Below are 27545 nucleotides of genomic sequence, written 5' to 3' on the forward strand. Positions count from 1 at the left end.
GCTGAACGACAGCCTAAGGGAAAGTCCCCATGCTGAAGACGGAGGAGAAACGCAGGGCAGGCCTGGTGGGCAAGTGGCCTGAGGGGGCCAGGAGGGTACCGGGAGTGGGACAGTCATGGGCAGGAGGGAAGAGCGGCCGGAGCTGGTAGTCAGGCGGGGAGGGGGAAGGAGAAGACAGGATGCCCGGCGGCGGCGAAGTGGGTGAAGGGAGGAAGCAGAGGCTGGTGGTGAAGCCGGGAAGCCCTCCAGCAGCTGGCGCCCAGGGCAGGAGCCAAGACGGGGCTGGGTTGGCACGGCGGCGAGGAGGGAGAGTCTGGATTCAGGCTGTGCTACAGGGAGAAACCGGGCAGAGGCAGCCAGAAGCAGATGGGCCATCATTCCCAGCCTTTCTGCTCGCCTTTTCTCTGCCAAGTTATCATTGAGGAAAAGCGCTTTCTGTTGCCAGGGAGAGCAATCCACCATCCTGTGCTTACGGCTAGTGGGAGTCATAGTAAGAGGGGAGAAGGACCGATAGCAGGAGCGCTGCTTCTATGCCTGACGTTGGCTGGACAATTGAAAGAAGGATCGGTTGGCACACACGTGTGATGGAGCGGGAAACCGAGGCTGAGGGATGTGGTTGAGACATTCCCCAAGGCTCAGAGCCGATAAAAGACAGAAGTGAGATGCAATCCCCTCCCTGGCAGCGGGACCCTCAAGCCTGGTACTGTGACCGTGGCTGCCTCAGTCTGAAGATTCACGCTCTCCTGACCTGATTTTCGGCGCTTCTATAGCTGGGTTCACACTGTTCCCCATGTCCCACCCTGTGTTCTCAGGCACCTCCCTCAACCCACCAATGTCCTCATGCTAACTGACTTCTGGGCACTGCTTCTTCTTCTTCTTCTTTTTTTTTGTCCTTTTAGGGCTGCACCTGCAGCATACAGAAGTTCCCCCAGGCTAGGGGTTGAACTGGAGCTAGAGCTGCCGGCCTACACCACGGCCACAGCAACATGAGGTCTGAGCTGTGTCTTTGACCTACACCACAGCCCATGGCAAAGAGGGACCCTTAACCCACTGAGTGGGGCCAGGGTTCGAACCCGTATCCTCACGGGTACTAGTCAGGTTTGTTACAACTGAGCCACGATGGGGATTCCCTACTTTTTTAAAAAAAAATCTTATAATTTATCTGTCAATTATACCTCAATAAAGCTGAAATAATACAAAATAGTTTTCATAAATGCAAAAAAAAAAAAAAAACCCACCAAACTTTCTAAGCTAGAGTAGGGGTATTCAATGAAACACATCATGAAGCAGAACTATCATAGCACAGCTGGGTGTCTTCCAGGATTTTACTGCATTAGATACTGAGTTAACTACTTTCCAACTGCTAATTCTTTTAATCTCAGCGAGGATTTAGGCACTATTATTCGTGCAAAATGGAAGACGTAAGGATCAGAAGAATTAAGTCATTTTCTAAAAATTATTTGGTTAATCAGGGAATGGAATCGAGATTTGAACCAAGCTCTTCTAGACTCCCATGTTCTTTCCACTACATCAGATATAAAAATAATTATTTAACATTAAATAAGTTAAATATATCAGTCAACATAAACCTGGGACTATGTATTTATATATAGTATATACATTATATATTTAATATGTATATGAAATACAGAGAATTTGGGCTATGGGCACTTTTTTCTTTTTCTTTTTTTAAGGGCCGCACCTGCGGCACGTGGAAGTTCCCACATCAGAGCTATAACCGCTGGCCTACAGCACAGCCACAGCAATGCCAGATCTGAGTCGCGTCTGCAACCTACACCCCAGCTCACAGCCATGCTGGATCCTTTAACCCACTGAGCAGCGCCAGGGATCAAACCCACATTAGTCGGGTTGGTTACTGCTGAGCCACAATAGGAACTCCGTGAATCAATGCTTCTCTAGCATTTCCTACATGGCTTGTTCTCCCGGTCCATTTCAGCTAACAAGTGATTTTTTTAATGCCCTCATGGAGTATAGGCCACCAAATGTCCTGACCAAATTAGTTCAAGTGGAATTTCCAGAAGCAATAAACAACATGACATGACAACTCCAGGGGAAGGGAGAGAGGCTCAGAAACGTGAAGAGCCACTGCCCACCAGTAGATGTCACTATAGAGACACCCTAGGGATGTCAGAGCCTGCAACCACAGGTAGACCTATGTATGGTCTTCAGGAAAAACTAGGTCTAAACACAATTTCTGCCAAGGAATTCCTTTATAAAGGAAGAATGCTTCAGTTCTGTGAATAATTACAATCCATCTGCTTTGTAGGATCATATTTTTGCTATTTCAGATTTTTAAGAAAATCTATACATGTAAGTTCTTAAACCATGAGAAGGAAAATTTCACATCCTCTTTGATGTGTGTCAATTCCTGCTTCGAGTGCCTTAAAACATAACTTCCACTTTCTGCTTTTAGATAGAAAGCAGTTGCCAAGGTTTAGAGAAAATAATTCCAATTGACTGGGTTCTCTTAGCATGAGAATGGAATATTATTTTATGTAATTAATTTATTTTGCTTTTCAGGGCCACACCTGCGGCATATGGAAGCTCCCAGGCTAGGGGTCGAATTGGAGCCAAAGCTGCTGGCCTACACCACCCGCAGCAAGGCGGGATCGGAGCCACATCTGCGACCTACACCACAGCTCATGGCAACGCTGGATCCTTAACCCTCTGAGTGAGGCCAGGGATTGAACCTGTGTCCTCATGGATACTAGTCAGGTTCGTAACCTGCTGAGCCACAATGGGAACTCCTGAGAAAATGGAATTTTAAAATCGTACTTCACAATCACAGGATGAATAGAACTTGTACAGGGTACCCTTCGGATACCACATGAAGTTACTAAACAATGCCTTCTTTGTTCCTCATATGACAATAATAAAAAAATAAAATTTAATAAAATAAATATAATAAAATTTCATACGCCTTGGGCGTGCAATGAAATTAAAATGTTTTCAGATGATAAATTTATCCTAATAAATAAATTCAAACGAGTTTTTAAGAAACCCCATTAGTTATTCAAATTCATGAACTGCCAACCAAAACTTGTGACACCACCGGTTTTGAAGTCACAATCCGTGGGCAGAGGGCACAGCATTTAATATATTCAATGTATTCTTTCTAGACACTTCTAGGCTTTTAAAGTCGTTTTGGGAGTTCCCGTCGTGGCGCAGTGGTTAACGAATCCGACTAGGAACCATGAGGTTGTGGGTTCGGTCCCTGCCCCTGCTCAGTGGGTTAACGATCCGGCGTTGCCGTGAGCTGTGGTGTAGGTTGCAGACGCGGCTCGGATCCCGCGTTGCTGTGGCCCTGGCGTAGGCCGGTGGCTGCAGCTCCGATTCGACCCCTGGCCCGGGAACCTCCATATGCCGCGGGAGTGGCCCAAGAAATGGCAAAAAGACAATAAATAAATAAATAAATAAATAAATAAATAAAAATAATAAAGTCGTTTTGGTGCTTGTGATGGTGATGGTAGTGGTGGCGGTGGTATTTAAGGGCCTTTGTGTGTGTGTGTGGGGGGGATTGATATTATGAAGAGGAGATCAACCCACAAGAGAAAATATGAGAAATCAACTTTAAACTTGTACCTCAGGGATTCTGCCCGGTTTTGGAGACTGTGTAACATTCCTTAGGGGTTTCGATGATGAAAGTAATCACCGTCAATGAAGAATGACAACAACTTGCATTGTCCGTTGCAATGGACTGAAGGTTTATGTCCTCCCAAAATTCATGTGTAAAAATCTGAACCCTCATAGTGATGGTATTGGGAAATCGGACCTTGGGAATGTGATTAGGTCATGAGGGAGTTCCTGCTGTGGCTCAGTGAGTAATGAACCGGGCTAGAATCCATGAGGATGTGGATTCGATCCCTGGCCTTGCTCAATGGGTTAAGGATCCGGTGCTGCCATGAGCTGTGGCGTGGGTGGCAGACGTGGCTTGGATCTGCGGTTGCTGTGGCTGGGCTGTAGGCTGCTGGCTACAGCTCCAATTTGATCCCTAGCCTGGGAACCTCCATACGCTGTGGGTGTGCCCTTTCCCCCCAAAAAAGGGACCCCAGAGATCTCTCTCTCCCTCTTTCCTCCACGGGAAGATACAATGAGAAGTTGGCAGTGTGCAACCCTGAAGCCATCTCTCAGCGGAACCTGACCAGGCTGGCACCCTGATTTGATGTGTTCTGCCTCCAGAAATGTGAGAGAGAAACTTCTGTTGCTCGTAAGTCACCCAGTCTATGGCACTTTGTTTTAGCAGCCCCAAATGACCAAGACATCGGCTTATCCTTGTTTGGTTTATAACTCATCATCAGAGCATACGAGAAGGCGGGGGTCCTGTGCTGTGGGACTCCCTCGCCACGGCTGGCCACTCACTTGGGAAATGGTAACAGTCTTTGACGTTTTCTTCGACGCGTCCACTCCTCTGTGCGCAAGCGAAACGTGTTCTTCTTTATCTTCTTCGGGGCTTGGGGAGTCAAAGATATCAGGGCTTGAAAGGGAAGACTGGATAAAGCCAAAAGAAAACGCTTTTGTCAGAATTACACCTTAGCTGACATGGCTTTTGTTAACATAATGCTGTGTGCTTTGCAAAGAGCTCGACACTTCTATTTTGTTTGTCTCCTCGTTATAACCGCGAGGCAGAAAGGGTGCTATTTATCTGTGCACTAGACAGAGTGGCAGAACTGGGACTAAGAAGCAAGATCTCCCAGACTAGGGATTTTTCTATGGGACCTTTCCACTGATGCCCACTGGTCATTTCACCCACGCGAGCATCTGTCATCCATCTTCTCCTGCTCCCTCCTTCCCCCAGAGCCTCTCTCTTTTTGTGACCATTTGCACTGCGCTTAATACTGAGCTTAACAGTGACATGCCGGGCACCGTCCTTGCTCTCACGGGGTGGACCGTCCGGTGGGGAAGGACACACAGGCCGAAAGAAGCTGCCTCCATTCCCTCCCGATTCTTTTTCAGAACCGCCAAATCTGCTGCTTAGTGAAGCGCCTAAAAGCACTCGTCTGAGAGGAAACCATCTTTAGGGGCGAAGGATCAGCAGCCCTGGGGTCCAGTGACTAGCACTTCCGTGGCCCCGGGGAACAGCCCTGCCTGCCAGCACAGCAAGCTCGCGCTTAATTTGGCACCTGCTGCTAAAACGCTGCCCTCACTGCTGTGAACAATCATCATCCATCCTGGATTCCAGCTCTGCTAAGGGACATTTACATACAGAACGGGAGCATCTTTTGGTAAAATATGGGGATAACATTCCTACCCCTCCTGCCTCACTATGAAGACCACAAAAGCTGGATGAATGGCGAACCAATTCGCTGGAATCATTTGATCAAAAATGATTACTGTGCCTGAATTTCCCTATTTTAGGGCAAAGGAAAATGAGAGTTCCCGTGGCAAGGAAGAATTCTTTTTAAAGGAAGAATCTTCCAGCGGTATCTTAAGACGACCTCAAACCTCACCTCTATGCCTTCTACTCCCGAGGTGGGAAAAATTGTCACATTTAGATTCACCCCTTGGCGCCGTCACAGAAAAATCACGCCTACCAGGACTGTTTGTCTTCTTCTGTTTACGCTGCTTACTGAGGCAATGCATTTAGGGAATTAGTAAGCAATGTTTCAAAATTAAAAGGTATTGGTTGTTAACTTTCACTTAATCTGAAAATCCAATTACCTAGAATAACACAGCCCAACCAAGCTTTCTTTTCAACTAAGCTTAACTGCTTAACCACCTTCTGTTGCCTTTATCCTTTCATTTTGAGATTTTATTCAAAAAGCCAGTTTCCTCCTACGTAACCTGGGGGTTCATGAGGTGCCAGTCAAAGCTTGTTCTTTGAATTCTATGAACATGAATAGCTCAAACTAGGGTGAGGGGCCCCAGGCTGGGGGGTCATGACTAATGCATTTCCTCGACCATTCCCTCCAATGGCCTTTTAGGGATAGGTCCATACCCATGATTCCTACTTTGCAATGACAAACCTACAGGTACCACCAGGAAGGAGACTAAGCAAGAATTGAGTGTACAGGTCCATATGGAGACAGATAGGAATGAAGGGAAGAGAGCATGGTAATTGTACTTTCAAGCAGAAATGTGTCCTGTTGTTTTAGGTCCACAAACACAAACTGTTCCATATAAAATATCAAACTTTGAGCCACTGTGCCATAAGCTTCCTGCAGGCGGGGACCATGTCCATCTCATTCCCCATTGCGTCCTTGGGACCTGGCACAGAGCGGAACCCCTAGGAGACACCTGTCAGTATTTGTTGGATGAGTGAATGAACAAATGCATAGTCTAAACGTGGCGTGAAGCTGAGATGCTTTTGCCTGGTCTCCCCTAAATATATATAAACTCCCAGATGCGGGATGCATGCACCAAGGGTGGGGTGAATTTTTCTGTATTTGATTCTGATGCCTCAAGGCCCTCTAGATCTCGAAAAGTTGGAAAAAAATCCAGAGGGGAAACAAAAATGACGCAGGATTTATAGAGACGATTTGGGAGGTAGGATTAAAAATATAAACACAGAGCTACTAAGAATCAATTAAAGCGGCTGTGTGTATATGAGGTGCTTGGGGAAGGTGTGGAGACGGGAGAGGGGAGAAGGTGGTGTTGACACAGGGCTCTATATAGGAGTGGAAAAGCAAGCCACTTAAGTCTTTCTCCCAACAGATGGCAACACATCGTTCGCTATGTTTTCCACAACGGGGAAGAAGAGGATGACTCAAATCACGCTTCCAGACTCAGTGGTTATTGAGAGAAGAGGTTCAAAGGAAATGGTAACGCTTCTTCTTCTAAAGGGGGACCCCTTCGGTAGGATCAGGAGAAAGTGTCCTGGGAAACTTGAAAGAGGTTCATTCCTTGATGGACAAGGCAATGTGACATAGCGAGACAGATAAACAGACGGACAGACAGAGACATACCCCCCCCCCACCGCCCCCCGCACACATACACTGCTGGCAGTAGCATGAAGATTCTTCTACAGTGTCATTCACGTCAGTGTTTATGATGAAGAAATGGAAAGAACATAAATGTCCAGGTGAGAACACTAGGCGGCCATAGGTTGTGATGCGATGGAAGGATGCGCAATGATGGGGGAGAAGGGGAGAAGGTGCACAGCGGAAGGGGGAGAAAGCAAGTTCCAATGCCATGTGTTCCGTGTGATCCCAGTTTTGAAGAAGTAAAGGACAGACAGCAGGAGGGTAACAGGTCTTGGCTCTGCGGAGCGGGACCACAGGTAATTTACATCTTTACGCATTTCGTTCCTCAAATTTGGGACACTAAATGTGTTACAGGTTTCTAAAAGCAGTGAAGGTATTCAAAACGACCCCAACAAAAACTTCTGTGGGTTATCCAGAGGCGTCTGACTATGCTTTCCTGCATGATCCGGGGCCTCGTATGTTTAAAAGCCATCGCCTAAAGGTCCGCGTGGGGTTCTGGGGAGGGGTGCTGAGGACAGGGCTTTGAGAGAAAAAGGATCGGCCAGTGCCAAGTGCTGTAGAGCGGCAGAGCCTTTCATTTTTTTAAAGTTCTCCTTTGAGGACAGACCAAACCAGCCTTGCTCGCCTTTCCCACCATAAAACAGGACAATGTTTTCCTTACCAATTTCATCTCAGGTTCAAACAAGAATCAGTCGGGGAGGAGAGAGAAGGAAAGTGGGACTCGCGAGTTCCCACCTCACTGGCAGACACAAAGAACAAAAAGAAAGAAAGACTGCTTGATTCCAGCAGACACTCCTGTTCAGCAGTGTGTCACATGACCTTCCTCTCCCAGTGAGTCTTCCAATCAGCTACTTGCACGGAGTCCTTAACTAGAGTCTCCAGGCTTTCCCGCTTTCCCGCTGGCGCAACACGAGGAGGCACTTACGGATGTGAGCGACTGGGATGGAGGCCGCCTCCCCGTGGCTTTGGGTCGGCTTGTGGTTGGGTGACTGAGTTTCTCAGTAGACGACACCACGGAGTCAAACCCTTCTAGGTCTGAAACAAAAATAAAACAGGTTTTTTGAAGAGCAACCATAGGAGTGAGGGAAGGTTCTTGTAACACGCCCCAAACACCTCTTTTCCTTACTTGCTATGCTTCATCATTGACGAAGGCTGTTTCCACCCTTTGCTCATCCAACAAAGGTGACTCGAACTGAGTAAAAGAATCGTTTCCTCCTCGGTTTAACAAGCTAGCACAGAGGAAAGAGCCACGTGATCTCTCTTTCCCCCCTCGACAGCTAGATTTGGAAATCCTCGAAAGCCACTGAAAGCAGGGTTAAAGGCAGAATCCTCTTTCTTCCACAAATCCAAGTCCATTTTGGAGGGTGTGACAACACGATAAGCAGTTCTCACAAAGTACAATGTCCTTGGGCAACTGCATGCTGGTCATTGATTTCAAAAGACAAGAGAAGGCAGCCGCCTCCTCTGGTTGTACCGCCGTTCTCTGACCATCACCTACCTGTAGACTATTAGGCCCCTGGAGATGGGGAGCAAGCTTCTACTTCTCCAGATGATGCACAGAGCCCGGCACCATTCTGCTTCCAGAAGCATCGCTCAGTGGAGACGCTACCTTCTTCAGCCATCAGTCTGCCCATTCATTAGCTCCGTCAGGACTAAGTAACTACTCTGTGCGACATACAGAGCTAGATGCCAAGGCTACACCAGTGACCGTGGCAGAAACGAGCCTGCCCTCAGAGAGTTCCCATCGGCTGTGGCTGATCCGGCATGTGTCCAAGAGGAAGGCCTTTGCCTTGACTCGGCTACCTCCTTCAACAAATGGTCAGGCCCAGGGGTCACCTGCTTTTACAGAGTTCTGGGGATTTACACATCAAGTGTAGGTATGTGTGTGATGCACAGAGGAAGGGCTGGCAGAAAGGGGCCGACCTGGAGACTCATCGTTGCTGGCGAATGGGGCCACGCCCTGTCTTCCTGACAGGTAGACTGTTTCATGAAGGGCTGCCTTCTCCAACCATTCCTGCTCTCCTTTCTAACGGAGCCCCGGTTTTGTTTCAGGACAACGTGCTCAGCTGAAGCATGGCTGGGCTACGCCAGTAATGGTGTTCCTGCTCCTCTTGGCCTCTGGTTGGTTTAGAGGTGGCCGTGGAGCCCAATTCGGGTCACTGAGAAATAAAAGGAAGTCTACGGCGAGCCTCTGGGAACGAGGTTTCCTCTCTGCCTAGAGAAGCAGCTGAGAAGGCCATGTGGGTGGCTGCTTCCGCTTCCTTTCTGCTTGGGATGCTGTTGTGTAAGAAGAAGATGCCTGAGCTGTGGAGGGACTTAGTGTCCTGAGACGAAGAGAAAGAGACTAGCGCCCCCTCGCCCCTTCCACCCTTTGAGGACGCAGGGAGGAGACAGCGTCAGTGAACCAGGAAGAGGGTCCTCCAGAGACACAGGATCTACTGGTGCCTTGATCTTGGCCTTCACGGCCTCCGGGACTGTGGGAAATAGGTGTCTTTCGTTTAAGTTCTGCTATGGTAACCTAGCAGACTAAGATAGGCATGGCTTCGGAGCGAGGTGGTCTGGGTTCAAATCCCGGCTCGACCACTAAGCACTTGTGTACCCGGCGTGTTTCGAGCCTCTTCCTGCTACTTCTTGCAGCAGCACTTTTCAGCCTTTTTCCTGCCATTGCACAAATGACTAACACACTCTATTATGAACCACGAGGGAGATGCTCTTGGGGATCTTGAGGATAACAGAGCAGGAAAACGGTAAGAGCCTGGGTGACGGGCCGCCCCAGTGAGCCATTCACCAACCCTGGAATGAGCAAGTGTCCATACGCCTGGCCATGTGAAATGAGCAAGTCCTGCCATTTCAGCTAATTTGAGTCACACATTTTTTATTTACAGCTAAAAGCATCTTAAACTGCCATAACTGCAAACAGGCTGGCTCAGGACAGAAAAGATCAAAATCATGTATGTTTTCCTTCCCTCCTTATTTTGGGGACAGCTCTCTTGTTGGGGGCTATAATAAGTGGTCTGGCTATGTGACAGCTTTATTCTATTAATGAACAGGCAGGTGTCGTCTACAAATGACTTCCTTTTGTGGAATATACAAAATCAAGCACAAGTCACTGGTCGGGACAAACCATTACATTACATTACACCTGGGATAATCTTACAGGACTTTGTCCTAGTGCCTGGTGAATGAATAATTGCTCAGTATGAACTCATCTCATGGGGCAAAGCAACTGGAACCCAAGGTTAATGCTCTGCAGAGACAGCACAAGAAAATTATCAGTGACGCCCTGAGACCAAGCAGGAGCCAAGCAGCTCCAAAGGGCCCCAGCTCTCCAGCCAGCTCAGTGGGCTCGTGGGCTCAGGGACAGGCCAAGATGCTCACTGCTAGGCCTGACTCTCTCAGGGCCCTTCTATTTTTTTTCCCCAAGGCCTCACCCCCAGCATATGGAGGTCCCAGGTTAGGGGTCTAATCAGAGCTACAGATGCTGGCCTACCGCAGAGCCACAGCAATGCCAGATCTGAGCTGTATCTGCGACCTCCACCACAACTCACGGCAACGCCAGGTCCTTAACCCACTGAATGCGGTCAGGGATCGAACCCGCATTCTTGTGGTTCCCAGTGGGATTCATTAGCCACTGAGCCACAAAGGGAACTCCAGGGCTTCCTGGAGAGAAAAGAATCTTCCCTTTAAGAGAATCTTATTGTCCTAAAAGATTCCCCTTCGGACCCCACCCCCACGCACTCTACCAACTCCACATTGTCTGGAATTGAAATTCCTAATTACACACGTGGATTGATGCCCAAAGCCATCACCTGACATTAATACCTCCCCAATTAATTTTTCTCTGATTACAAAAGTAATATGTGCACAATGTAAAAATTTTTTTAAGCCATAAAATTGTAACAACAAAACAAAGTCAACTATGATCTGACCACATGGAGACAAGCACTATTAGTATTTTGCTATGCTTCCCTTCAGGCTTTTTTCTATAAATAGATAGCCTAGTTCACATTATATGTGGTATTGCATTCTGCTTATTTCACTAAACATGATATGCTACGATGCTAAAAATCATTCATAAATATTTTAATTGTTGTAGAATCTTCTACTGCATTGCGATTCATGATTTAGTGAATCAATCTCTTATCACTGGGTAATCAGTTTCCAATTTATTCCCTGCCCTGCCACCAACACCACTCCCATTTCTGTTTTTGTTTTTTATCAAGGAAAAGTGCTGCACAAATATACTTGCATGCACTCCATATATGGTGAGTTTAGTGGGTTTTCCATGCGGCTCTCCACCTTGGCCCTAAAGAAGGGAATAAGGCACAGGACAGGGAGGTCTCCTGGCAGTGGGGTGGGGGTGACAGGAAGCCTGGGGCAGAGGAGCGAGGACTCAAGACTGAGGAGCAGATGCTGAGCAGGCAGCCGGGAAGAGCTGAAGGAGTGGCTGGTAAAGGTTCCAGCAAATGAGCCAGCGCCAGGGGCCTAGGCTGGGCGCTGCCAGGGGCTGAGAGGGACCACACCACCTCTGTCTCCATGCTGGAAACTGTAGCAAGCTCTGGAGGCACAGCCTGAGCAGGCTTGAAGCGATTAAAGAACAATTAAAAGCCAGCAGACTCTGCTTCAGCCACCTTGGCTGCAGAGTGGAGCCACCTGGACAATTAAAAAAAGAAAAGGCTCAGGCCTGGATGCTACCCTGGGACCGAATGGATGAGCCTGGGGCGCAGTCGAGGCTGGGGCAGGCTCTCAATCTCTCCAGGTTTCTGAGTGTGTCGTTAGCAGCCTACACGGAGAAGCACTGCTCCGGCAGAGCCTGGGGGCTGAGGGGACAGAGGGACAAGCTTGGACTTGAACAAACGGAGGCGAAGAGAGGACGCTGGGGCGAGGGCCACCAGGGGAGCAGCGGGGTGCTCCGGGGCCCAGGGAGGCGTCGAGAGTAAGGCTCCTCATGGGGTGGGTCCTCTGCTGACCTGGTGCGTGGGCAACGAAGGTGATAAAAGTGTCAATCAAAGGCACTGGGTGACAAGTTAGAAACACGGCAGCTGGAGTGAGGAGGGGGCCCAGCACGCAGAGCGGGTGGGAGGGGGAAGCCAGGGGCGTTGCAGGACCCCCTTACAGTGGACTGGGCGCACCCCCTGGCGCGCAGGGACAGGGAAGGTCACACCCGGGAAGCTTCCGCTGGGCTCCATCTGCGCTCCCTCCCCACCCTCCGGGGCCGCTGAAAGAATCAAGTCCCCAGGGGAGTGGAGGAGTTGACATCGTGTGAGCTGGTGGTCTGTAATAAATCACACGTCGGAAACCACTCCAGGGCCTGGTGTCCGTCTCCCCACACTTAGACCACGAGCCCCCGGAGGGCAGGGACCCATCCCTGTGCTCCCAACGTCTAGCGTCTTCCTGGGGAAAACAGGCTTGATACTCTGCGAAGGAAGGGACAAATGAACAAGCCGCCGAAGGCACCCACTGTCACAAGAAAGAACTCCGACGGCAGAGGTGGCCGCCTTGGGGTGGAAGGCCGCCTTTGGCTGGCCCATCGTGTTTTCCTGGCTGAGGTCTGCACTATAAAGACCCGCACGTGCGGAAGCCTGGCCACACTCAGTGAGCACACTCGGCCAGCGTCTCCATGACCGATGGCCCAGAAGGCTGCCTCCACGCTGTCGCTCAAGAGCGAGAAGAGGGCCAGTTCCACGGGGGGGGGGGGGGGGGGGGGGGGCGCAGGGGGGAAGAGAAGCCGTGCACTTAAGTGCTCCGTGCACCTACAGCCGTGTTGAAATTTCTACAGTTTGTGCTCGTGAAAAGCATTTTGGGGAAACAACCAACGAAACCAAACTGCCAGGAAGAGAAAGATGCACCGCAGGTGAGGTCACGTGCTGTAAAGGGGAACTCGGGCCTTGAACTTTGATGCAGTTCTGCTTTCTGACAGCCAAGGGGGAAACGCTTCAGCACTATAACGCACATCTTCAGTGGCACGGGGCATGCTCTCATGACTGTGGCCGAGGTAGCTGAGATTAAGGCAGAATTTCCATGACTAACCCATGGTGGGGCGAAGAAAATGTCCCAATTTTCAGGGTGGTTTTGAAATGAGTCAGGCTGAAACTTGATATGTACTTTCTCAGCCTGGTTGGGAATTTTTCCTCTTAATAAAAAATGGTTTTAATGCCTATAAGCCAATCCCAAACTCTTGAACTGGCAAATGTTGGGTATTTTTTAAAAGTTCCTTTCATAAGGATGCGAGGCCTTTGGCTTGTCTGCTACTTGGAAGACGAACCCTCTGCAGACATATGGGGATAATTCATGTTGGACACAGAGTCCGGCTTGGAAAGGTCTTTGACTCTCCACAGCACATGGACTTGCCCACTTTCCATGAATTTCAGTCATACCCTATTTAGTTCAATTAGAAACTGTGGGCTCATTTTCCATCAATGGGAGGGATGGTACCAGTGACCGCAGGTGACCTAAAACACATCCACTGAAAACACAGAGGAGAAAGAGTCAAAAGTGTGAGATGGGCCTGCTGTCGCCAAAGAAACTGTGGGTGAGCTCCTAAGTGGCTCTGTTTATTTACTGTAACTCGCCACTCTGGACTTGAGAAGGAGCCTTAGAGTAGAAGTTTCCGGCACTGGAAGCCTGGCATTATCGCTCCCTCCCGATATCTCTGGAAGCCACCCCATCTCCTCTACGTTGGTCAAGGACCATTAGGGCTGCTGGAACTTCTTGCTTGGAACTGCTGTGATGGATTTCTCACTCCTGTACCATGCTACAGGCTGCCACCAGAGAGAGACGTGTCAAGTGCAGATCTGAGCATGTCCCTTCACTGCTTAAAGTCTTTCCCAAATACCAATGAAATCCTGGTGCCTTAGCACAGCCAAGGCCCCTCTGTTGCTTGATGACTTCCTCCCCTCCCCTTCCTTTCCCTGGGGCCATCAAGGCTTGGCTTGAAAACTAAGCCCTCTTCTAAGGATCCAGACTACACCTGAAAACTGACCTGGGTGCGCCCTAGACACTCATCACTCCACTCTCAGCATTTAGTGCCCTGAACTGACAGTCTTTGCTGATCTGTTACCACCACCAGCCACCAGCCAGGAAAGAAGCTATGGCGCTTTTTTTTTTAATTATTAGAATATATTGGAGTTCCTGTCGTGACGCAGTGGACATGAATCCACCTAGGAACCATGAGGTTGTGGGTTTGATCCCTGGCCTTGCTCAGTGGGTTAAGCATCCGGTGTTACTGTGAACTGTGGTGTAGGTCGCAGACGCAGCTCGGATCCTGTGCTGCTGTGGCTGCGGTGTAGGCCAGCAGCTGTAGCTCCAATTTGACCCAACCCCTAGCCTGGGAACCTCCATAGGCCGAAGGTGCGGTCCTAAAAAGCAAAAAACAAAAACAAAAAACAAACAAAGGGAAAAAAGTATATAGTAGGCGTTCCCATCATGGCTCAGCAGAAATGAATCTGACTAGTATACATAATAAGGATGCAGGTTTGATCCCTGGATCCACTCACTGGGTTAAGGATCCAGCGTTGCTGTAAGCTGTGGTGAAGGTCAAAGATGCTGCTCGGATCTAGCATTGCTGTGGCTGTGGTGTAGGTGAGCAACTATAGCTCTGATTGGACCCCTACCCTGGGAACCTCCATATGCCATGGTTGCAGCCCTAAAAAGCAGGTAAAAACAAAAACAAAAACGCAAACAAAAGATAGTTGATTTACAGTGTTGTGTCAATTTCTGCTGCACAGCAAAGTGACCCAGTCATGAATACACACACAATTCTTTTTCTCATGAGGAAGCCACGGCTTTTATCTCTGTTTTTCCCAGGCTTAGCACTATTCCTGGCTTGTGGTGAGTATTCAATAAATGAATGATCACTGAATAAATGAACAAAACTTTCTGGGCTTCAGCTTTCCCACCAGGAAAAAAAAATACAATGAGGGAATTATCTGAGCTATCAGCTTTTCGGGGTTATTCTTTTGTAAATGAGAGATCATGTGAAAACCCTTTCAAATCACACAGGTAGAATTTTGTTCTCATACACTGTTGATGGGTTGATGGAATTGTGTGCTGTGGGAGCACAGATATAAGAGCAAGGCTGAATCTTTTTTTTTTTTTTTTCTTTTTAGGGCTGCACTCACAGCATATGGAGCTTCCCAGGATAGGGGTCGAATTAGAGCTGTAGCCACTGGCCTACGCTAGAGCCACAGCAATGCCAGATCCGAGCCATGTCTGAGACCTACACCACAGCTCATGGCAACGCCGGATCCTTAACCCACTGAGTGAGGCCAGGAAACAAACCCACGTCCTCATGGATGCTAGCCAGATTCACTTCCCCTGAGCCACGATGGGAACTCCTTTTTTTTTTTTTTTTTTTTTCTAAACGTGAAAAAAAAATTCTTTTTTTGAGACTTAAGATGAGAAAACCCTATCAAGCTCCATAGCACAGCAGATAGCATACTGGACTTCTAAGATGAGAAAACTAAACCACAGGGTCACAGGTACCTTCTCCACAATGAAGAAGCACCTCCAGGCAGTCTGGACAGGAGGAAATCTCACCCTGCATGTAAGTCATTTGACTAATGTGGAAAATCTGTGCCGACTACAAAGATGAGCCCTTTATTCGGGGTCAATGAACACCTGTGTTAGCTGAGTTTCCAACCGAAAAATTCTCATTTGAGCAATGATTAAATTCTGCAGGAAAATAAGCCCTCCAAAATGTACAAGGATATAGCAGATTCGCTGCTGTGTTTTCATTTGTAAACCAGGTGGGACACAAGCTGCTAAGAGTAAACAAGTTTGGGCTACCGTTCAGCCACCCCAACTATTCCACACTTCATCCACCTGCTCATTTAACCCTCATGAAAACCTATGCCGTGCCGGCTCCCCTCTTCCATAAAGGGAGAGATGGAGGGTCGGAGGTTAGACAACTTGATCAAGGTCACCGCCAGAACGTGGCCGGGCCCACCTTCAGATTCGTGCTGGTGGAATTCCTTCTATGATAGAGCACTGGATAGACAGCAGGAACAGCGACCTTCCTTCTCATCTAACTGTGAGCAAACTCTGAGAATTGTTCCTATACCAAGAACAAGAACAGATGCCAGGAAATGTCATTTATGTGTCTGTGAAGAAATCCCTATGCCCTGAAAACAAGCTGCCTTTGTTCTATTGTATTAACCTGTGTTTTTAAAAAGGACCAAGAAAGCAACCTCTGGAAAGCAATCTCTGGTAAGAAATGCAAGGTGCTAGGCAGGTTAAGGGAGAATGTTCGGCTGCTCAATACAACCTAACTTCTCCATGGAAACTTGTAACTGAAGAGTAAGAGATGGAGATAAGAGTTCATTTACTTGTTCGCATAATCAAACATTTATTAAGTATCTACTCTGTGCCAGGCATAGTGAAAGTTTTGAGAATAAAGGTACAATCACTCTATGTCAGCACCATCCACTGAAAGGTGCTGTGAGGACGGAAACCGGCTAAGTGGCCACTGAGCACACGCCACACGCCTAAGTGTGATGATGTAAATTACATTTAAAGAGCCACATGGGGCTCGTGGCAACGAAGATCTCTAACATGATCTTACATCATGCTGTTTCTCCTCGAACAGGCTCAGTTCACTCATTCAGGACATATTTCCTAAGTGAGCGCTCTGGGCCAGGCGCTGGGCCAGGCATGGGGGTGGGGGAGTAGTGGTGACCGAAACAGCCACGGTCCCTACCCCACGGAGCTTAGAGCCCCCTGAGAGAGACAACATTTGGTAGACATAATTACAAATTCTGCTAGCTACTACCGGAGACAAGGAAAAGAGGAAATTAGCATGGTGACCTAATTTAGATGGGCGCAGGGGGCGGAGCCTCTTCCTGAAGTCTAGGACTGCGGACAGGTGAAGAGCTTCCTGGGCATCCGTAACAAGCAACATCTAAGTGCAGAAAGGTAATGATGCACATTTACATTCCTTTCAAAATCGCTCTCTACGGGTCCAAATTTGCTATGCAAAAATGATCTAATAAATAATGCCTTTATTGGAAATTGTAGCTAGGCTACTATTCACAGCAATGTAAACTGGCACGACTTTTTTGTAATGCTGCCTGGCAATGCCTGTCACAAAATGTAAATGTGCACACCTTCAGAGTCTGCTTCTAGAAATTAATCCATAGCAATGTTTATGAAAGTGTACAATGACATGTATTTACGAGGCCAGTGGTGTTCAGACTGTTTACCAGCGTAGCTACCAAAATAATTTTGAAAACCTATGTACCCCCTCACACATCTGACGTTACACAAGTTTGGGTCACAAAGGACAGAATTTCTGCTATATTCTAAATATTGATATTTTAAAATACAATATTGCTCTCTTGAATATATTCACTATAAATTTGAATACCATGGCGATTTCACAACTGCCAGCATTCATTTAAAAAAAAATCATGAATAAGCTTTTCTTTAACAGCTGGAAATTCTGCATCATTCCTTTCCCTTTTTGATTTCATATTTTCATCATACTTCCACTGGTGAATTCTATTCTAATGTATTCTAATATTTTCTGCTTCTGTTAATTTTGTCCTTTCTCAATTACGTTTTCATCTTTTCGTGCTATAAGAAATATATAAATTGAAGACCGTAATTTTTTTAAATTTCCTGAAATCAAAAGGCTCTAGGTGTAAAAATTCTTTTTTTCTGGATTGAGTTATCATTATAACTATTATGACTATGCAAATTATCAAAACACATGTATATACATACTGCACATTTTGATGAGGAATTTAATAGCATTAAGCAGTAGAATTTTATTGGGCTTTTCCCTCCATCACTTCATTACTATGTGTGTGACTATTATCATCAGAATGACATGGCTTGGTATCAACTCTATTCCTAACTTGTTTTATGAACATAAGTGCCAAGAAACTTTGTTAACACAGAAATAAGTAGATGGGAACAGAAAGAATTTTTTTTTTTTTTTAAGGGCCGTACCCGCGGAAAAGGGACGTCCCCAGGCTACTGGTCAAATCAGACCTGCAGATGCCGGTCTACGCCACAGTCACAGCAACAGGAGATCCCAGCAGTGTCTGAGACCTATGCCACAGCTCACGGCAATGCCAGATCCTTAACCCACTGAGCGAGGCCAGGGATCAAACCCACATCCTCATGGATACTAGTCAGGTTCTTAAGCCCTGAGCCATGATGGGAACTCCAGAAGAATGTTGTTATCACAATGTCACCCAATTCTTTGACCTCCTTGCAATTTATATACCAAAAATCAGACAGTGGTCTAGCATCATCAAAAACTATTTTTAACAACCTATCGATGAACAGCTCAGTGAGTGCCTCCTTCAATTTTCTTGGAATTAGAAACCAACCGATATTACCCAAAGCAATCTACAGATTCAATGCAATCCCTATCAAATGACCCAGGACATTTTCCACAGAACTAGAACAAACAATCCAAACATTTATATGGAACCACAAAAGACCCAGAATTGCCAAAACAATCCTGAGGAACAAAAACTAAGCAGGAGGCATAACTCTCCCAGACTTCAGGCAATATTACAAAGCCAGAGTCATCAAGACAGTGTGGTACTGGTACCAAAACAGACAGACAGACCAATGAAACAGAATAAAGAACCCAGAAATAAACCCAGACACCTTTGGTCAATTAATCTTTGACAAGAACATCAAATGGGAAAAAGAGAGTATTTTCAGCAAGTATTACTGGGAGACCTGGACAGCTGCATGCAAAGCAATGAAACTAGAACACACCCCCACACCATGCACGAAAATAAACTCAAAATGGCTTCAAGACTTAAATATAAGACAAGACATCATCAAACTCCTGGAAGAGAACAGAGGCAAAACATTCTCTGACATCAACCTTACAAATGTTTTCTCAGGTCAGTCTCCCAAAGCAACAGAAATAAAAGCAAAAATAAATCGATGGGACCTAATCAAACTGACAAGCTTTTGCACAGCAAAGGAAACCGAAAAGAAAACAAAAAGACAACTTACAGAATGGGAGAAAATCGCTTCAAATGATGCAACTGACAAGGGCTTAATCTCTAGAATATACAAGCAACTTACACAACTCAACAGCAAAAAAGCCAACAACCCAATTGAAAAATGGGCAGGAGTTCCCATTGTGGCACATCAGAAACGAATTCAACTAGGAACCATGAGGTTGCAGGTTCGATCCCTGGCCTTGCTCAGTGGGTTAAGGCTCCAGCGTTGCCGTGATTTGTGGTGTAGGTTGCAGACGCGGCTCAGATCTGGCGTTGCTGTGGCTCTGGTGTAGGCTGGCAGCTATAGCTCTGATTGGACCCCTGGTCTGGGAACTTCCATATGCCTTGGGAGCGGCCCTAAAAAAAGGCAAAAAGCCAAAAAAAAAAAAAAGAAAAAGAAAAGAAAAGAAAAATGGGCAAAAGACCTGAATAGACATTTCTCCGAAGAAGACATACAGATGGCCAACAAGCACATGAAAAAATCCTCAACATCACTGATTATACGAGAAATGCAAATCAAAACTACCATGAGATATCACCTCACCCCAGTCAGAATGACCATCATTAATAAGTCCACAAAGAACAAATGCTGGAGGGGCTGTGGAGAAAAGGGAACCCTCCTGCACTCTTGGTGGGAATGTAAAATGGTACAAGCACTATGGAGATCAGTATGGAGGTACCTTAGAAATCTATACACAGAACTACCATATGACCCCGCAATCCCACTCTTGGGCATATATCCGGACAAAACTTTCCTTAAAAAAGACACATGCACCCGTATGTTCATTGCAGCACTACTCACAATAGCCAAGACATGGAAACAACCCAAATGTCCATCGGAAGATGATTGGATTAGGAAGATGTGGGGTTTATATACACTACTCAGCCGTAAAAAAGAACAAAATAATGCCATTTGCAGCAACATGGATAGAACTAGAGACTCTCACACTGAGTGAAATAAGAAAGAGAAAGACAAATACTATACGATATCATTTATATCTGGAATCAAATATATGGCACAAATGAACCTTTCCACAGAAAAGAAAACCAAGCACTTGGGAAATAGACTTGTGGTTGCCAAGGGGCAGGGGGAGGGAGTGGGATGGCTTGGGAACTTGGGGTTAATAGATGCAAACTGGGAGTTCCCGTCATGGCACAGTGGTTAACGAATCCGACTAGGAACCATGAGGTTGCGGGTTCGGTCCCTGCCCTTGCTCAGTGGGTTAACGATCCGGTGTTGCCGTGAGCTGTGGTGTAGGTTGCAGACGCGGCTCGGATCCCGCGTTGCTGTGGCTCTGGCGTAGGCCGGTGGCTGCAGCTCCGATTCGACCCCTAGCCTGGGAACCTCCATATGCTGCGGGAGCGGCCCAAGAAATAGCAACAACAACAACAACAACGGCAACAAAAATAGATGCAAACTATTGCCTTTGGAATGAATCAGCAATGAGATGCTGCTGTGTAGCACTGGGAACTATGTCTGGTCACTTATGATGGGGCATGATAATGTGAGAAAAAAGAATATATACATGTATGTGTAACTGGGTCACCATGCTGTACAGGAGAAAAAAAACTGTACTGGGGAAATAACAATAACAAATAAAATAATAATAATAAAAACAACTAAAAATTAAAACAAAGAAACCAACCAACTTGTAAATGGACTTTCTGTCCAGTCACTAGAGTTTTCCAATTTCTCAAGTCTAACACCAATCTCAGAATTGTCTCTGAGTCTGTGCCAGGGGTTTTTACACCTCTAGAGAGGGCAAGAGATTGGCTGTGCCGTGTGAGGTGGGAGAGAGTGAATGGGAAGGGGGAATGAGAAAGAAAAAGCAGCATGACGCCAGGGATCTCAGGAAATGAGTTGGAAGAAACAGGACTTAAGAAGATGAGGCACCATCCATGGCCTGGGACGTCTCCATGGTCTCCCAAGGTACCGGCAGTCCTATTTGCAGATCACTGTCCCAGGGTGATGTGTGTAGCACTGCTCCTAGCGAACTGGTTATGATAGAGTCATATAATGGAAGAGCATGTAGCCATTAAAAGTATAAGGTCGATCTACGTGACTTACTTATGCGGAAAGCTGTCAAACGTACTTTAGTAGATAAGAACATCTGTGGACCAAAACTGCATTTTACAAACATCCATCCACCCATCCATCCAATCCCAGAAAGACTTCTAAAAGTGGGTACAACAAATTAACAGTGATTGTCTCAGGGAGAGGCTGAGCTACTGAGGGACTTTCCGACTTGTGTTCTTCTTTTTCTTTTTCTTTTTTTAAAGTGAGCACTCTTTGTAGTTGGGAGGTGGGCATAAGTTCTTTAAGAAGACAAGTGAGTAAACCACCTATGAAACGATTTCCCGTGCAGCTATCAAAATCTCAGCCGTCTCATTTATGCTATGTGTTCAAAAACTTTTCGGATTTCCAGTAACAGGAGTCGTGCTAAGGATGAAGGTTGATACTGGTTCTTCTTTCAATGTCAACTGTAGCTACACCCACTACCACTCAGAGTGCAGCCTGGGTAATGTCAGCCATGTCACAGCCTAATATCTACATCTTACGAAAACCCTTTAAAGTAGGTGGGCATCACGAACTAACCTGGTCATGGAGAAGAGGAAACGAGAGCTCAGAGTCGCGGAGCCTGGGCTGCAGAGCTGGGAAACACACTACCGCTTTCCTCTGTCCTCTGAAGGATTATCTCGCCTCTGTGTAAGCGTTTGATCTAGGAACTCAAACTTATTTTGGATGGCAAACGTTCTACCCTTTTACATTGTTCTGTAAGAATGTGGATGAAAAAAACCCACAGTACGTTTTTTAAAAGGTGAATGAGTACCTTTATGTAAAGTTCTGCCCAAACAGTTATGCCCTCAATTGTTAACTCCTTAAACTTCCATAGGGCCAGCAGACTTTTATAAGCAAAAATCTTGTGGCCAAAGAAAACCCTAGATAAGACTTTAGAAAGGACCAAATTACCAATTCTAGGTTAAAGGAACTAACAGAACTAAGGGGATTGAGGCGAAGAGACAAATTAAAGCATATAGCTATTTAACCTGACAGAGGATTCAGAGGTCACCAAAAGAGCCGTTTTCTCAATGTCCAGAAAACTCAGCTACAAGAAACAGAGAGCGTCAAGGAAATAAGACTACAGGGCTGAAGTGGGCCCCTTTGATCATTTCCTCCAAGGCCCTGGTTTAAGGATTCAAAGACCAAGACCCAAAGACGTCTGTCACCCTGCCGATGGCCCACTTCAGTGGCAGGCAGGCAGAGGGCGTATTTCCTTTGAGGAAGCAAGACGAATGGGGCATTTCATTTTTGTCAACAGCACTTAGAGAAAAGAGGAGTGATCGGACATTCAGAATAGAAAAGTTTAACATGCACATGAAACAGTAACATCTCAGTGTGCAGCATTACATGGAAGCCACAATGCTGCTGAGAACAAAATGTGAGGAAGAAATTCGTCCTGGCTAAAGCAGAGTGTTCCTTCTCCTGCACTGGGAGGGCCACTTGTCGGGGAAGGCAGAGAACAGAGATACCAACTATTTAAAATACCCTTTTAGGAGTTCCCTCTGTGGCACAGTGGGTTAAGAATCCGACGGCAGCAGCTCAGGTTGCTGCAGAGGTGCGGGTTTGATCCCTGGCCCAGTGCTGTGGGTTAAAGGATCCGGTGTTGCCACAGCTGTGGTCTAGGTCGCAGCTGCAGGTCAGATTCAATCCCTGGCCCAGGAGCTTCCATATGCCATGGGTGTGGCCATTAAAATTAAAAAAAAAATGCCCTTACAAATCTGACATTCCGTGAGTGATTTTTTTAAATGACAAGCAATTATAGCTCTACAAAAAATTAATCTGCTGATTGTACATTTCTGGGCACTGAGTTTTCACTCCAGCTTCAACACGTGCCTCTGTCTGGAGTCTTTTTTCACTTGCTCCCGCCATTCTCCTCTCCTCACACCTCATCTCTACAGGCAGGTGCTAGACAGTGGTTTCCTGAAGCCGCCGAGAACTGGTATGCATCCACAGAAGACTTATCTCCAGTGCATACAGAAGGTGCCAAGAAAGAGAAGGCCAACACTGTGAGTCTCCCAGCAAACCAAACGTGTTCGAATTTTACAGTGGAGATTATATCCTTTCTACCGGGTGATGGCATTTGTTTTTTAAAATACGCTTCACTAGTAAAATAAAAATCAGCAGTCCCTCAAATTAAAAGGCTTTTTTTTTTTTTTTTTTTTTTGTGGGAAGGAGGGATGGGGTAAACGTGTCTGTGAAATTCCCAAGATCATGAACTACCTCGGGAGAAAGGACCTGGGCCTGGGGAGGTGGACACCAGCGCTACGGGCATTAGGAAGCTAAATAAAGAGCTTCCAAAGGGCTTGAAATCAGGGCTCCCTGTTCACTGACAGGTCATCCTTAACTTGTCACCACCAGATCCAATTCTCTTCCAGTGGGCTCCCAACCTCACTCGGGACCCGCTTGTCACTTTTCTCATTTAATGAACCAAAGGTCGTGGGAGGCAGAGTGGGCCAAGATTTCCAGACCCCTCCTTACCAAGAGGCCTCAGCTAGAAGGAGTCTGATAACTCTCCTCCTTAAGAAAGTGCAGTTTGTCTCCAAGGCTTTTAGTATGACGGAGGGGTGCTTAAGCATGGTTTTCTGGCAGGTTGTAGAGCCCTCTGGCTATTTACAAGTCAAACGGAAGCCATAACAGGGCTCTGCCAATCCGTGAATCCACAGCCAGGGGGTGGAGGGGGGCATCGCAGGCCAAGTAAATGCCATGTGCAATCTGAGAGCTGTCACCTGTTCCCTTCCCGCTTCCACATTCATGTGCAGCTCAGAGGCCTCGGTGGGGCCACACTGCAGATGTAATCAAGGTCGCTCTCTGTGTCTCTTTGCTGTGTGGAGCCTACTTTGAACCCATTGGACGTCCTTCTGCATTTGCATTCTCAAAGCTGAAAACGCTCTCTTGGCATGTAGCAAAAGCAGGGGCCTTCAAGCCACTGCACTGAACAAAGAATGCCAGGGCCCTGACCTCAGAGGGGGAGGCAACCAAAATACCAGAGGAGGGCACACCACCTCTGCAGACAGGTGAGCTTCTGGGGCTGGCCGCAAGTCCACACAGCTGGCGGGCACTGGGACCTTCTCCAAGCCAAGGATCACCTGAAGGATGCTTGTTGCACACCCACATGTTCTCCACTCATCTCACCAGTCACTCACTTTCCCTCGGGGTGGGCTGATGGCTGTGGGTGGCTTCGGCAGGCTGACACTATTTGTTCCCTGGTTTTCAGAATAATACCCACCACCAAATACAGCTCTCGCAGGAGGATACGGAACATTTATCACTGTCGCCCCTTCTTTGACCTGTTTCATCTCCACTTGCGTTTCTACAGTGTTCAGGAGACATTTCCCACTGGCGTTTTGAATGTGTGTTGCTTTTGTGCTTATTGGATGTCACGGGGGTAAAAGCAGTTTGTGGAAAAACTCATCAAAACTAAGCACGAAGCCAACCAATGCCACGGACTGTCAAAGGCCAGGGTTGCCCTGCAGGGGGCCAAGCAGGCAGAGGTGAGCATCTTGGTTTTGGTCTGGACTGAAACGTCCAACAGTGAAGGTGTATCCGTGGATACCCTCTGTCGACATCTGGGAACAGACTCTTGGAAATGCCGAGGACAAGGCCTTGCCATCAGCCCATCTCCTCTAAGATATGAAGTGATTTGGAAAGCAAAGCTGGTTGGTTGCCAGCTCGTTTACTCCACACAAACCTAAGCTGGGAGCCCTAAGAGTGTCAGGGGAGTGGGGGGGGGGGGGGAACCTGGGAAAGGGGCACTGTAGGGGGAGGTTCAGGCCGAGAAACTCTTCTGAGCCAAGGCTAAGTCCTGAAGTGTGAGGAGCAAACCCAAACTGGCCAGACGGACTGACTAGGTCCAAGAACCACCATTCAGGAGTTCCCATTGCGGCTCAGTGGGTTAAGAATCCGACGTTGTCTCTGTGAGGATACAGGTTCGATCCCTGGCCTCACTCAGTGGGTTAAGGATCCCACATTGCCACAAGATGCCACAAGCCAACATTGCTGTGGCAGTGGTGCAGGCTGGCAGCTGCAGCTCCGATTCAACGCCTGGCCTGGGAATTTCCATATGCCATAGTGTGGCTCTAAAAAGATTAAAACAGTAAGAAAAAAAAAAAAGACCCACCAACCAGAAGCTCAACCTGTTTCACTTCCTTGGTCAAAAGTGTTTGACTCTAAGCACAATCTCTTTTGCTTTTTGGCCTCATGCTGGAGAAATGCATGTTGCTTTTCAAATCATCCTGATAGAAACTGAAGTTTGATCATGACCCGGGTCCCTGGAGAGGAACCAGAGCTCCGCACACACACACCCTGCCCCGGCCTCATGCGCAGACTGGATGGCGACATGGCAGGGACCACATCTTCCTCTGCTCTGCACCGGTAATGCCAGCCACGTTCCTGATCCCAAAGGCCATGTTTGAAGGTCACTGGTAAAGAGACACTGTCTGAAAGAGCAAGCTATGGCTCTCAAATCCAGGTTCTTACGTCAGAGAAACTGACCTCAAGAGAGCTGAGAGGTGCGGCTTGCTCTCTCTCTCACACACACACACACATACACACACACAGATGTGCGAGTGCACACTCAGCCAGTAGTCCTTCTGGAATACTTCAAATGTCACTCATGGTGTTCTTTAAGGCAGGCAGGACACAGTATACGTTGTCCTATTAAACCTGAGAAATTGGAGTTCTCGTCATGGCGCAGTGGTCAACGAATCCGACTAGGAACCATGAAGTTGCGGGTTCGGTCCCTGCCCTTGCTCAGTGGGTTAACGATCCGGCGTTGCTGTGAGCTATGGTGTAGGTTGCAGACGCGGCTCGGATCCCGCGTTGCTGTGGCTCTGGCGTAGGCCGGTGGCTATAGCTCTGATTTGACCCCTGGCCTGGGAACCTCCATATGCTGCGGGAGCGGCCCAAGAAATAGCAAAAAAAAAAAAAAAAAAAAAAAAAAAAAGAGCCAAAAAAAAAAAAAAAACCCGAGAAATTGTTCAATGACCTAAAATGCTGCAAGCCCCAATAATTGGCTCTCTGGCTCCAAAAGGGGACATTTAAAATATATATTAAAAAAAAAAGCGTAGAGAAAAACCAAGAGCCCAGAGCCACAGATCTAACTCTTCCCCTAAAATCTGTTCAAGAAACCCCAAGAAATGGTTTCTTATAGTAAAAGGCAGAAATTTCAAATAAGTTGAGAATTTAATCACTTGTTTAGAGAGATTCGGTGTCACATTAACAAAAATGTGTTACTGGTCACTATTAAATTGCTTTCTACTATATATAGTCTTAAAAGCTTAACCGTACAAAGTACACATTTCTAATTCAGCAATGATTCAATTTCATGTTTGTCGTTGTCCTTTTATTTAATATCCATTTAATCACTAGGTATTAAATCCTGGGAGCGATCTAATCCCAAATAGAACACACTTTTTGTATGAAAATTGGATGCAAATTGTATCCTTTTTTTCTAGGGCAAGGAGAAAAAGGGTGAGTGTTCTTTCAAAGGTCAAGGCAACCTTGTTGGCCCGTGTTTAGGCGAACTGCTTCAAGTATATTATATTTACTTTTTTGTGCATACATCTACCAGTTTCCAAAAGCTCTGCAACCATTTTCAAACTAAGTTTTCTAGAGAGTCTCGGGAAATTAGATGGGCCTCTCCAGGACCAGAAGGCTGCACTCAGCCAGGGGGATACTGTCCCTGGTCCAGCCGTTTCCAAATTCACCCTGGCTTCTTGGCACTGACCGGGCTTTCTCAACTTTGGTGCTACTGACGCTGAGGCCAGATCAGTCTTTGCTGCGGGAGCTGCCCTGTGCATCGCGGGATGTCTAACAGCCTCCCTGGTCTCTGCCCACTAAATGCTGGTAGCGTCCCTACTCTAACCCCCGATGTTGTGACAACCAACAATGTCTCCAGACGCGATCAAATGTCCCCTGGGGAGAATGGCTGAGAATGGCTGATGGAGACCAAGGTCATGCACTGGAAAATTTGGGTCAGGGGCAACTAGGCTTGAATCCAACTCTCTGATTTGCCAGCCAGTTAACCTTGACCAAGTTACCTGGTTTTCTTTATCCCCTGTCCCTTTCCCACAAAATGAGAGACATTAAACCTCCCTCGGGGCTGGTGATAACGAGAACTGTATACAATAAACCAAACATCTAGAAGGCGCCCAGCAACTATTAGTTCCTTCTTTCCTTTCGCGTGCTCACTCCCACTGCTATGATTTCACCACTATAAGCTCAGGACGATGGCAGAGGGAGATGAAGAGAGGGAGCATTTGCTCCTCATTGTACCGGAGGAATGATTCCAACACTAGGACATTATACACACAGCTACGTTACTCCGAAGAAATTACTGCAAACTGCACCTCAAAGAGGAATCAAAGATTAGAAAGGTCTGCTCTAGCCCCAGATAGTCTTAGAAAACACTCCTAAGCCTTCCAAACACTGCACGATTATTCTATCACCACAGCTGTAATGATACTTATCAGTGCCCAAGCGGATCTTAATTTAAGAAAAGGGTGTAAAAGAGTACACTTATTTAACACCTTGAGGGAACTCACTTGTATTACAAAATGATTCCACTACAAG

General features: G+C 47.0%; 1 protein-coding gene across 12 annotated transcripts in view; it reads right to left on the reverse strand.

Moving 5' to 3' along the window:
- SH3KBP1 (SH3 domain containing kinase binding protein 1) overlaps nt 1-27545 on the reverse strand; it is a 340925-nt gene that overhangs the window by 8645 nt on the left and 304735 nt on the right. For 8 of the 12 annotated variants that reach the window (XM_047764112.1, XM_047764122.1, XM_047764111.1 and 5 more), the window contains 2 exons: nt 7867-7976; nt 4381-4509 (listed from right to left, as the gene is read on the reverse strand). The exons of 1 other annotated variant lie outside the window; for it this stretch is intronic. In XM_047764112.1, the coding sequence (XP_047620068.1) occupies nt 4381-4509; nt 7867-7976 (239 nt within the window). The remainder of the gene's footprint in view (nt 1-4380; nt 4510-7866; nt 7977-27545) is intronic. 3 more of the 12 variants (XM_047764118.1, XM_047764115.1, XM_047764121.1) reach the window with 1 other exon arrangement.

This window comes from Phacochoerus africanus, chromosome X (genome assembly GCF_016906955.1).
Source record: "Phacochoerus africanus isolate WHEZ1 chromosome X, ROS_Pafr_v1, whole genome shotgun sequence".
Lineage (NCBI taxonomy): Eukaryota > Metazoa > Chordata > Mammalia > Artiodactyla > Suidae > Phacochoerus > Phacochoerus africanus.